The following is a 13,069-nucleotide window of genomic DNA, read 5'->3' as shown; positions in this document are numbered from 1 at the left end:
GGGGCCCTTTTTCAAGCCCTCTGCACACTTTCAGCTACAGAATTACACAAAGCAACACCACCTTCCTCTCTTTTTGTCATCACTGAGGACAAGCATCTTATCAGAATAAGCTTTGCAGGAACTGGGATGCAAATCTGACCTAAGACGTCTGTTTCAGAGAAGACGCAGGCCAAGCAGGAAGTAAAAAAGTGTCAGTCCATCCTGTCAGCATGCTGCAGCTGATAGAAAACAACTGGTACATGTCCAAGAACACTCCTGGAAGCTCTCGTTCAATAAAACTTCAATCCTAATCCATGTGTCACTGCCAAACAGCTGTTCTAACCCTGTACTGTTTTATGCCTTCACTATTTAGGTTGTCTATCAGAATATGCTTAGATCCTTGCACATGTGGCACATGTATCCAGTAAAAAAGTGCATCCAATCCAAGCAATGCAACTTTACAAGAGTTAATTACTTCATCATCTTAATGTTACTGCTGCTTTTGTTATTGATGCACAAACAAGGACAGCTGACACATTCTGTGCTGCGTTTACACCTCATCTATCCTGCAGGCTTTGGTGGCGACAAGTGGTGCATGGAACTGCTTTTTTTTTCTCATTTTCTGACTTTCTGATTTTAGCACTTAGAAGAAAGACCCCCTCCTCTCAGCAGACTCGGGCCTGGATCATCATGCTTTGCTTGGATTTATGCAATATTCACACTTAATAAACACACTGAAACACTGCTCAAAGTACTCGGATACAGTTAAAAGAAAGAATCAGGCTTCTTGACAGCCACCCTTCCATGGAGACCATTTCTGATGAGGCTTGGGCCAACAGTAGATGGATCAGCTGAAGGTCCAGATGCATCTCTCAGGTCCTGTCAGGTCACAGCTGGATTTTTTCCTCTTTCTTAAGGACATCACTTTCAGATCCTGTTCATCTGCTGTAGATGGTTTTTTAGGCCTGACACTTCTTCTTTTGTCCTCCACTTGTCCAGTTTCCTCACAAAAACTGCAACAATCAGTGTCCTCAGTTCCCAAAGCATTAAAAAGTGTCATTAAAAGGAAGCTGATGCAACACAAGGTACTTGGTACGGCACTAGAGAGAAGGAGAAGGCACCACTGGAGTTCTCCCCGTTTATCCTCTGGGGAACATGAATGTGAACGAATAACTGAATCAAATATTTTACACGGTTTGGACAATCGCAACAAATCATGAATCACTGACTCAAGTGGACGAAGGGTAAGAGAAAGCTTTGCAATGAGACCGTATCACTGAGAAATAATGAGTCTGTGTACCAGCTGGAGATATTTCAGTCTGAATTGGTGGACAAAGAGAACAACAAGCAGACAGACCGTAGCAATCAATACAAGTTTGTAGTCATAACAAACTAAAAATGGATTATTCTCTCTGATCATCGAACACAGAAAGATAAGTGAAACAGCATCGTGTACCATGAGAGGAAAACCATCTTCTTACACTGAGAGAATACAGATGGGTGGAAGCCTTTCAACGAAGCTCGTTACCTACAAGATCTATAGACGTGCGACTGATTGACCTGAAAAAGTGTATGTACACATGGGATTAGCTTTTCTTTGCTGTGGCAGCTGTGAGATGAAGGCTGTCAATGACATTTTTTCTCCTCATGGAGTTCTTCCTGTTGTTTCCATTGAATTATTATCCCCACACCTGTTTTATAACGGTGTTGACTCAGCATACTGTCCGGTTTCATCGGAGAAGAATGCAGGCCACCTCACAGTCTGTCGTCTGCAGACAAAAGAGCGTGTGGAGTGTGTCTGACTCTGAATAGCTTTTGTGGATCGCTTTAGTCTCCCTTTAGTCCCGCTTCCTGTGAACAGGGAGGGGTTCACTTGTTGGTGTGTTTGTGTATGTGTGTGCGTTCTCTTACCTCATTTCCATGCATGTTCCCCACATATTTGAATTCTGGGATCCCGATGGTGTGACGATGAGCGCTGACACCCAGGGCTAACACCCACAGCTGCTGTCCTGAGGGACACAGAGAAGAAGCTTTTATACAGGACAGGTCAAAGTTCAGATCTTCCGACTCTTTACTCATGTCTCATACTGTAAACTGTCCTTTTTGTGATTTAACAGTGTTTCAGCTAAGATACCAGAAATAACGGCAAAGTCAGGTAAAAAACAAAGTGCACTCTTTTCTTTTTACATATCAGGCGATGATGAGCAATCATCCGGTCCTTACCAGCTCTTAAAATGTGATAAATTCAACCTCAGATGAACAACAACACATGACACATTACACTGTGTCATTATTCATTTAACAAAAACAGACAAAATGCAGAAGTAGTGTGTGAAAAACTCCATCACTGCTTCCACAGATATTAAGAGGGTAAGAAGCAGCCAGGAGCTGCTGATCAATGTTCTGATTAACTGATCATCAGTCAGTGTGAGCAGCTCTATAAAAGCAGGAGTTCTGTCAGTTAACACGATGCCAAGGAGGAAAGACATCAGCAATGGCTGCCCATCAATCTGGGAAGGGTTATAAGGCCATTTCCAAACTATCTGGAGTCCATCATTCTACAGAGAGAAAGATTATTCACAAGTGGAAAACATTCAGGACAGCTGTCAATCTTCCCAGGAGTGGACGTCCCAGCAAGTTCACCCCAAGGTGAAAAAGCCCAGAGCTACATCTCAGACTCTACAGGCCTCAGTTAGCATGTTAAAGGTTAAAGGTCATGACAGCACAGTTAGAAAAAGACTGAACAAGGATGGCTTGTTTGGACGGGCTGCAGGAGAAAGCCTGGCAGCACAGCTTAGGTTTGCAAAGCTGCATCTGAACAAAGCACAAGACTTCTGGAACAATGTCCTTTGGACAGACCAGAGCAAAGTGGAGATGTTTGGTCATAATGCACAGCAGCACGTTTGGAGGAAACCAAACACAGCATATCAGCACAAACACCTCATACCAGCTGTCAAGCATGGTGGTGGAGGGCTGATGATCTGGGCTGGTTCTGCAGCCACAGGACCTGGGCACCTTGCAGTCATTGAGTCCACCATGAACTCCTCTGGATACCAAAGTATTCTAGAGTCAAATGTGAGGCCACCATGATCAATACTGGGAAAAGCATTTTCACTCAACACAGTCCACTGCATCCAGAAATGTGAGCTGAAGCTGTATCACACCAGGAGGAAGCCATATTGTGCAGAACCACGGCCCAGTTGTCTGGACTCCAGCTCATCTCAGATGGACAGAAAGACAGTGGACACTTGTTCTGTGGGCAGATGAGGCCATGTTTCAGCTGCTTCTACCAACAAAGATGAGAAATGAAATGTGATCAATTCAACCTTAAATAAAAGATCAAACAAGTGACCAAACTACAACTTTAAGTTATCATTACATTTTAGAACATTTCTCATCTTTTTTTGGAGATGGAACCTGTATTAGAAAAAAGCATATTAGTGCCTGAGGGTGTCTTGACTCCCAGTAACTTGGCCAGGGGCGCTGGGGCAGGCGCTGACCCACTGTGTGGCTGTCCGGGGCGCTTGGCCCTTTCGGGTATTGGGTGGGGCCTCTGCCGGGGGGTTTGGGGGCGCTCGGACTCCTGGGGCCCGGGTCTGGTGCACGGCCCATGTCTGGGCAGCTGGGGCCTGGCGGGGTCGGTGGGCTGTTGCCCCTGGCTCCCGGGGGGCCTCTGCCCTATGCTTATGGGGGCTCTGTCCGGGGGCTTCCTCTGCAGTCTTCTTGGTGGATACGTGGTTGTCCCTGCGGTGGGCTTCCTGGGTTCTGTGCTCCGTGGGGGCTGCTGGTGGCCTGGGTCTTGTGGCCCTCTCTGCCTGCTTCTGATTGCTGGGGGGGGGGGCTGTGGATTGTGGCCCTGTACACTTATACACTCATAACTAAGCACGGTTATCATGTAGGTCCTGTGCCGTGGGTGTTGCATGTTGTCACACACACACACACACACACATACACACACACACACACACACACACACACACATTCATTAGCCCAGTAGCATGCTCGCTAAGCAGTTGATGTATTATCATGTCGTCTCAGGTCATCTATATCCACAGCTGTGTTGTATGCGATTGCTGCTACTTGTGCTTGTTTTTGTTTGTTTGTGTGTTTGTATTTTCTCTGCTTGTCTGCTTTCAGGTGCTCCTGGTGGCGCTAAGGCTGGATTCCCAACAGAGACCATGTCTGTTTTGTATTTTACAGGTGTAGCAGCTGGTTGTCTGGTTTTTGTTTCTATTTTTGTTCTGTTTCCTCTTCTTTCCTCTTCTTCTTTCCTTGTCCCCCGGTCCGGTTCAGTTCTATTACATGTTATATATTGTAAACAAAAATAAATAAATGGGCATCAAGGGGAGCTTTACATTTATAAAACTTCCCTTGGCAAAGCAAATCTGTTTGGCATAAAAGGTATTCAGACTACAATTCTGCTGCCATAATGCTGAACAGGACAAGGGGGGAAAAAAAGAAGAAGAAATTAGCATAATATTTCTATACAAATTAACTTGTCCAATTACAGATGAGCCCCTGAAGAAGGGAGTCCCACCCCACATATTAAAAAGGCTTAAATCCTCCCACCACTTTGGCTGCCAGTTCCCCCAAGTTAAAGCTTTAAGTCTTAAATTTCAGCACATAGTCAGAAAATAACTGCAACCCGAATATGTCTTACCAAAAATATGTTTTGATGACAATATATTTGGACCCAGCTGTCGCTTGTCAGCAATTTTGTTGCTGCTTGTTGTGTCTTTCTCACCAGATTGCAGATTAATTTAGTCCATAAGTCGGATATTACTCAAAGAAAGAGAACAAGACTGTTCTAATTCCCAGCTGAGTACAATATGTCATTAAGCACAAGGTTAACTTCTTGTATTAGTTCAGTATTTTCACTTCTTCCCAGTTAAGTGAGGGTTAACAAAGATGTGGTGACTCTGCAGTTTCTCTCTGGTCTGTGAAGCACCTTTGAACTTAATGTTTTTGGGTTTTTTTGCAGCGTCAAGCTTTTAAGTTTTGCTTTAGTCAGGCAGCCGGTTTTAGTGACCAGGTTCAGCAGCTGATTTCATGGTGGAGCAAAATTTTCCAGGTAAACATAACTGCTGTTACTATTTTGAAAGCTGTGCTGCAAAAGACTGAATGAATGAAGCTGTGCAAGCCTCTACAAGTCTGCAGCACACACACACACACACACGCTGAGCAGTGAATCACAGCAAGGTGAGAACAAGCCATCACAGCAACCTGAAGGAAAAATGCTTCACGGCAGGCAGACGACATGACACACAAACACACACATGGAGACACACAGGTTGGAAGCAGGCCAGCTGGTGTCCTGGATTAGCTCAGATTAGCTTGTGTGTGTCTGTGTAAGTGTGATTAGCCAGAATAAGCCGTCCCAGATTAAATGAGCTGCCGTCTTTGCTCCCCGTCATACGATCGTGCCATCAGACATGCAGTCAGTGTCCTGGTCGCCATAGTGACTGACACCTGACACTTCATCAGTTAACTGCCCTCCCGAATGTGTGTGTGTGTGTGCGTGTGAAACAATCTATTTGTTGCTCTTGATGTTAAGTTAAATGACTTCAATTACTGAAGTTTACTATGTTTCAAAGGATGTAGAACAACAAAACTTAGTCTGAGAACATTTACAGTAAATCCGCTGTATATTTACAGTTCAGTTGCTTCTTAAGTTTCTCAGAAAACTGGAAAAAGGTGCAGTTATTTATTCAGTCATGAGCAAATAAATGTACATACAGTATATAAGGCAATTCTAAGGAGCCTGGAAGTCAATATCTGGTCTGAGCTCCTTTATTGTCCAACACAGCCTGAACCTCTGAGACCAGCTTTCTGTCATTTCTTTAAGGAGTCTTCAGGAATAGTTCTCCAGGCTTCTTGAAGGACATCCCAAAGCTCTTCTTTGGATGTGGGCTGCCTTTTGTTCCGTTCTCTGTCAGATGATCCCACACTGCTTCAATAATGTTGAGGTCCGGGCTCTGGGGAGGATTCATCCCTCCATAAGACCTGTTGCCACTGATTTTCAGTCCACTTCTTGTGTCATTTGGCACAGCTCAGCCTTTTCCCCCTGTTTCCCTTCCTTAAGAATGGCTTCTTGACAGCCACCCTTCCATGGAGACCATTTCTGATGAGGCTTGGGCCAACAGTAGATGGATCAGCTGAAGGTCCAGATGCATCTCTCAGGTCCTGTCAGGTCACAGCTGGATTTTTTCCTCTTTCTTAAGGACATCACTTTCAGATCCTGTTCATCTGCTGTAGATAGTTTTTTAGGCCTGACACTTCTTCTTTTGTCCTCCACTTGTCCAGTTTCCTCAAATGTTTTAAGGACACACTGCACACCATGCTGAGATATGCCAAGTTTTCAGCTAATAGCTCTTTGGGAATCACCTTGTTGCTGCAGAAATCCTATTTTCTGTCTGTCAAACTGTGTTATCTTTGCTGTTTTTCATAGATGCAGCTAAAGAAACGGGAACAAATGATGTGTCTTTGTGACAGGCTGCTGGTAACAAAGTGCCTAAAGATCCAGTTTAAAACGGCTTCTTTGCTAAGTTGTCTGTTATGTGTCGACACAACACTGGTTCATCCCTTGAGTTAGGAGCCTTTTTTAATGCTTAAATTATTCAGGTTGGGGTAGCTAAACAAAAAACACATTCCTCTGAAAATGGTTAGGTACAAAGACTGGACTGAAAATGAGTGAAAAAGCAGAAAATGTCCAAAGAAGAACTATGAATGACCTTCAGAAAGCCTGGAAAACTATTGCTCAGGACCACTTTAGATTTTAGACTTTAGACCACTTTAGATTACAAGAAAGTCTGGCTGCTTGGAGGCAGAATATTAGAAATGAGAGGTGGATCAGGACTTTTAAACAGTACAGTACGGCAGAAGATCCTCATTATCCCACAGAATGTGTAGCAACATCTTTTATTGGACTCAATCTAACGGAATCATTTTAAATCTACAGATGAGACAGATAAGAGCACAAAAGGTGTGCTGTTACCTCTGACAGACTTGCCGATGCTGTACAGGTGTACGATGTCGGGGTTGGAAGCGTAGACCTGGCGCAGGTACTGCTCGATCTCACGGTTGTTGTGATAACGAAACTCAAGCGTCCAAGCGGAAACGAAGAAGAGGAGGAGGAGGAGGAGGGATGATGACATCACTGCAGAGTGAGCTGGAAGAGTTCAACAGAAACCTAATAGGTTTAAAAACGATAGGTGAGATCAAAGCTGTGGATGAAAATGTCATGGAACCAATGATCGTCACTTTTAGCTGACAGCAGGTGTTGAAACAATCAATAACTGAGCTGAATGTTGAGCATCGGTGTTTAATTTACCTCTGGATTCAGGGCTAATACAGTGGCTGATGGAGAGAGTTTGTGAGTAACAGACAAGCATCGTTCAGTCAGGACATCCTGTAGTCATCAGCAGTCTGAGTTCTGTCCCTTTTACTGCTCCATAACCTCTCATGTCCCATAAAATCTATTTTTTTCCATTAACCTCTGAGCTTGAACAACTGGAAACAACTTTGAGCCAAAACTATTCATTTTTATATCTGAGGTTTGCACATTTTTGGTGTTATTTCTGGCTTAAAGTGGATGGAGCCCCACTGGAATGAAGCAATGCAGCCCTCAGCAAGATTCAAGTCAAAATGTAATGACAGCTGAAGGGCTGTTGCCAATTTAACAGGCAACATTTGGAGTATGTGTTTCTAGAGACGAATGCTCACTTTTCAGGACCTTGAAGCAGAAACTTGTTTTTTAATTTTTTTATTTCCCTTCTGAATCTGTTCTTAAAGAAACTAAATTGTTAAAACCTCATTTGGAATATTTCAACCCTTGCATATTTACTTTTGTTTAGACTTTGAAAACTGCCTCAGCTAGTTGACTGATCATTAATAATTAGAGAATTTATCTGCTTTTATGAATGATAATAAACTGCACATCTTTGGGGTTTTTAACTGTTTCTGTTCACCATTTTCAGACATTTTAATAAATTTCTTCATGAAAGTCTGAGAACACTTGGTTTCCAAAAAACAATGAAATGCAAAAGCCACAGATCATTTGGTTTGCAACAGCAGTTACATGGAGGAAAGGCTGCTGGGGAGTGAGATCAGACAGTTCCACAGCAGCATCAGTAAAGGAGCTGCGCCAAACATTTTCTACCAATTTTAAGATTCCACAAAACACGAACTGAACCTTCACCCTGAAAGTCAGCATCCTGTTGTTCTGAGAGGGTTACTCCCATAACTTAAACTCACGTGTAAGACTGTAGCTGCGTTTTTTTCTGTGGTCGCCTGCAGGAATGCTTAACAACAGGCTACCGTCACTGCATATTTCATTCATCAAGCTGTGCATCAGCAGTTAAACAAGTCAGCTGGACCTTCATGTTTCGCTTGTAACTTCACACAGTTTCAACTTTAGAACTGTAGATCACTTTGGCTCATTCAAGTAAGGAATGATGACATCATTATTGTGTTCATGTCCTCACAGGACAGCCACTCGTCTTAAAACACAAGTCAAACCAAAACTGAACAAATGTAACCAGCGTCATGGAAAAAGCCGTTAAAGTGCTACACCAGCCTCTGCAGCTGTGTTCACACTGTAGTGTAAGTGCTAAAAACAGCCCAACCTTTAGTTCACTGTTGTTCATTTACAGCGACTGAAACTTAATGGAAATCAAGGGAATCTCCCACAAATAATCTAAGATTGAATTAAACAAGTTTATTCTTTAATGTCAGATTTAAGCTTTAAAGCAACACCAGAGAAGTTTATGAACCTATGTGCTTCAGAATAGTTTTAGGGTAAAATGACCTTTGTTATGTACATTCTCAGGCCTGAACCTGCCTTAGAGTGCCCAGTGGCTGCGATACCGCAGTTCACCACACCACAGTTTTGCTTTGTGGCCTAAACAAACTCATATGCATGGCTGTACATGTGCAGGGCTCACAGAGATTCCTTTTACAGACAGTGGTGTTACATCCTACGACTGTAGGGGGATTTCTCTGGTTTGTAACTGACAAATACGCAAACACAGCAGTGCTATGAAGGTTAGCCACCTTTAGAATGTAATAAAAGAAAAATTAATAGTTGCCTTGTGGAATATGTATTAGTGTAAAAATCATGATATTAATTGTTTTCGGCTGTTTAGATTTAACACAAAATGTGCGCTCATCTCCCTTTTAGAGCAGGGGCCTGTACTATAAAGCAGGTTCTACATACTGAGCGTATCTGCAGGTGATCTGGTTTAACTAACCCTATTCAGCAGCACTATGTTGGTCATCACCTCGTAAAGCAACCCAAGCTTTTTGACCCTGGATATGAGCGCATTCATGCAAAACGAGCATCAGATCACAAGCATATATTTGTAGGAAAGATGACAAAAACAGGAAAAATAAGTCTGTGAATGCATAAAGCAATAAAGATGGTCACTATCACACTCTTTATGTTAGGTTCATTAAACCAGAGGAATAAAATATACACTTGATATTGTTTGGTTACCAGGTCATGAACGGCTTGTACGTTTGTTCTTTATTTGGTGCAAAGAGTGTTAACGTGGTAAACAGCCAGTGTTGCAGAATCATTTCCCACGTGTGTCAAGATTACACCTGCAGCACATTCATTTAATGAAATACAAAACTGCAAGTCGGCAGATCTACGTGTGCTTTAATGACGTTGTAGTGATATGGGTCAGATTATTGGTTTATGCACTCAAGTCACTATTTCCTCTTGCTTTGACTGCAGATTAAGGGATAGATATTAAAATTCTGATGCCAACTCTACCTGTTTTACACAAAAGTGCTCATAGTCACACTCAATCCAGATTGCTAACCACACTGTAGAGTCTGAAATGTTGGGGCTGGTTAAGCCAGATCACCTAAAGATACCCTCCAGGGTCTGAAAAGGAAACACAAACCTGCTTCAGAGGAGGTTAGGTTTCAAGATGAGAGCTTACCCAGTGTAACAGTGCGGAAGCAGGTTAGGCTTCCGGCATAAGATGGAACGGCAGTCCATTGTGGAAAGAAATGATCCAGGGCTGTGAAAACCTTGAAATTACCTCGTTAGCCACTAATCCCGCTACATAACACAGGCTGATGAACTGAATTTAACCAAGTTCTGCCTTTACATTTGCATCAGCGTTTTAAGACAAATGTAGAATAGCTTTAAAAATATATAAAGTTGATTTACAATAAAAGCAGAAGCTTTAACCTCTCAAATGTGTTTCAGTTTATATTTTTACCTTAAAAATAAAGGTTTTTATGGACAGTGTCAAGTTTCAGAAGGCCATTCTTTTTTCTTTAAAGAAGCCTTAGATCTAAATGGTTTAACTTGAAAGAATAAAGCCAAAAAGTCTCGTGCAGGTTTTACAGCATTTTCACAGCTCGTAAACAGACTTCACACTGTGCAGCGATGCTGATTCCAGAGGGAAAACCTTTCCAGCACTGAAACGGGTTCCTGTCTGACAGCATCTGCCTCAGAGAGAATAAAGCGCATTGATCAAATTGGTACCCGAGAAATGGCAACATTTCACGGGAGAACTAATCAGATGCAGAATTCAGGGGCCAAATGAACGTATCCTGTTTAAATAAGAAGGCAGCTCCTTGTTTGTGGAGCACAATTCCAGCTAATGAGCTGGTCCTCTGAAGAAACCCAGAAAGGATCTTATATTCCACCTGCTTTTTATGGAAAGAAATATATTCAAACACTGCCCATTCTAAGGCCCCAACTATAATCCAATGAAAAATTCTGCCTCAGCGATTTTGTACAGTGGTGTAGATGAAAACAGTCTGAATGGCTAAACTGGTTTCGTTCTTAGACTCTCACATTCCCAAGAAGTTCAAAATAACTGAACTGAACTTGTGTTTGGACCAAATGATAGGAAATGATTAATTTAAGGGTTACCAAAGGATCCAGTTACTGAGACAGAGTTCAAGCTGTTCTTTCTTATTTTCATGGCCAAACTGTAAAGTAGTTCATAAAAGTGCACATGAAGCCTGACAATAATATTTCTAAAAACCAACAAAGTGCCGGTATGAAACTATAGGAAATGACGCTTTACAGATTATCACCACTTGTTAACTCATCTGGTGACCATTAATAGCACAGAGCCTTTCACATGAATATTTCAGGGACTCGCGCTAATTGCATATCGATTAACAGCCACTAAAAGACATGGAGATCAGCACCCAGCATCAGAGGTCTTACCTGCCCGCTGCCTGTCGTCTCCCTGCGGCTCTGAACACCGGACAGCACCGGCAGACTGAAGGAGGGACCGCTTAAGACGAGCCTGCATCTGGCTGCCGCTTCTGTCAATGAATGTTACTTATTCTCCATCGGGCCCCCCTCCCTCTGTCCTGGGGGGCGGAGCTTAGAGGACCCCGTGTATGTGTGGGTAGGTTGGGCGCGTGCACGCACGCGGATTCAACAGGTTTATGAATGAAACAGAGGCTGATTCATTCGGTTCTGACAGAAAAAGGCGGATGTATTATGCGTTTTACCTCATTTACAGGCAAAGTTATTCGTGCATTTGGATGTATAGATGAAAGTGACTGAAGCAGAAATAACGTTGATGCCTTACAATTTGAAACATCTGTCCATAGATTATTTTATTTTTTATGAAAAAAAGTAAACTCGAGAAAAAGAAAGTAATTGTGATTTTTTTTTACATCACAAATTCTCTTTCACTAAATGACAAGCAATAAAAAAGATGTAACTTCGTTTCTTTGCGCTAACTGTTAACATGCTGTAGCTTAGATGTGTGCAGTTTTTACCAGGCCAGTCAACTTTATACTGAAGATTTGAAGCAAAGTTTGTGAACCTTAGAACTATGTGCTTCTGACTCGAGTAAAAGTACTCCAACCTTTCAGGCCTGAAACTGCCCTAGAGAGACACAGGGCTGAGGTACCCCATTTCAGCCACACACCACATCTTATCCTCTACAGCTGACTCAGCTAACTGGACTATTATCATCCAAGTATACAAATATGGAAGGGGGATCTTATTTACTGAAATCTAGCAGCTGAAACAGACTTTAGACTTGTTAGAATAGGACCTGAGGGGTGCACTACAAAGAGAGATTAGTGGCTCAGCAAACTATGTTGAGCTGAAAGTCAGTTTTAAGTGTCATCACCACTGTAACTAAGGCTGCTAAGCAGTTTATGTTCAGTGTTTTCAATTAAGGCCTCTACTACAGTGTGCTGGATACTTTTTTCTTTAAATTAAAAAAAAAAAAAATCTCCATCCAGATGAGAACTCAGAAATTCCCACAACGCTAATGTGATCGTGCAGGGCCAGAAAGGGGAGATAATGTCTGCATAAACGGCACATCATCATACAGGAGAAGAACTCGGAGCATGCTTAGTGAGCTCATTCTCCTTCAGAACCAAACCTTCAGAACCAAAACAGTAGTTAGTGGAACAGTGAAGCTGACGGACAGATGTGATTCATTTGTGTGGACAGACAAAGTAGAGTTGTTACTCAAAGTGACATTACAGCACAAGGTGAATAATGCCCAAGAAAATATCCCAAAAACAGTATATGGTAAATGGACTTTACTTGTATAGTTTAACTGACCACTCAAAGAGCTTCTAACACTACAAGCCACATTCACCCATTCACAAACACTCATACAGCACGTCTTAAGGGGTCTATACATAACTGCGGGCTTTCTAACCATTCATACACACATTCATATACCGATGGATACATCGGTAGGCAACGTGGGGTTCAGTGTCTTTCCCAAGGACGCTTCGACATGTAGCCCAGGAAAGCCGGAGTCAAACCACGACCTTCCGATTGATGGGCGACTGCTCTTCCTCCTGAACTACAGCCTTATATGCCTTATATGCCTTTGTAATTATGGTTGCCAACACATGGTCTTTACACAAAGCATCAGCAGACAATAGACAGAGACTCCCAAAAGCTCCATTATCTGTGTACACCGAGGAAGTTTTTTAAAATCTTTAATTGTCTAAAAAGGGTACTGAAAGATGATGGCTGACACTGTAAAAAAATTCTAACATTACGGTCAGAATTATTCTAGAATTACGGTTACGATGTACGGTTTCAGGAATAATATGTTTGTGTATTTTAAAAGTC

General features: G+C 42.4%; 1 protein-coding gene across 1 annotated transcript in view; it reads right to left on the bottom strand.

Annotated features, from left to right (window-relative positions):
- Positions 1 to 11,246, bottom strand: part of cpm (carboxypeptidase M) — a 29,869-nt gene extending 18,623 nt beyond the window's left edge. The window contains exons 1-3 of the mRNA XM_072377811.1: positions 11,177 to 11,246; positions 6,974 to 7,147; positions 1,891 to 1,988 (exon numbers count right to left, since the gene is read on the bottom strand). Coding sequence (XP_072233912.1) covers positions 1,891 to 1,988; positions 6,974 to 7,133 — 258 coding nt within the window. The 5' untranslated portion in view covers positions 7,134 to 7,147; positions 11,177 to 11,246. The remainder of the gene's footprint in view (positions 1 to 1,890; positions 1,989 to 6,973; positions 7,148 to 11,176) is intronic.
- Between the last annotated feature and the right edge of the window lie 1,823 nt (positions 11,247 to 13,069).

Source organism: Leuresthes tenuis, unplaced genomic scaffold (genome assembly GCF_036924035.1).
Source record: "Leuresthes tenuis unplaced genomic scaffold, fLeuTen1.0.hap1 SCAF_23, whole genome shotgun sequence".
NCBI lineage: Eukaryota > Metazoa > Chordata > Actinopteri > Atheriniformes > Atherinopsidae > Leuresthes > Leuresthes tenuis.
The sequence above is the reverse complement of the archived record's forward strand: the minus strand, read 5'-3'. Positions and strand labels throughout refer to the sequence as shown.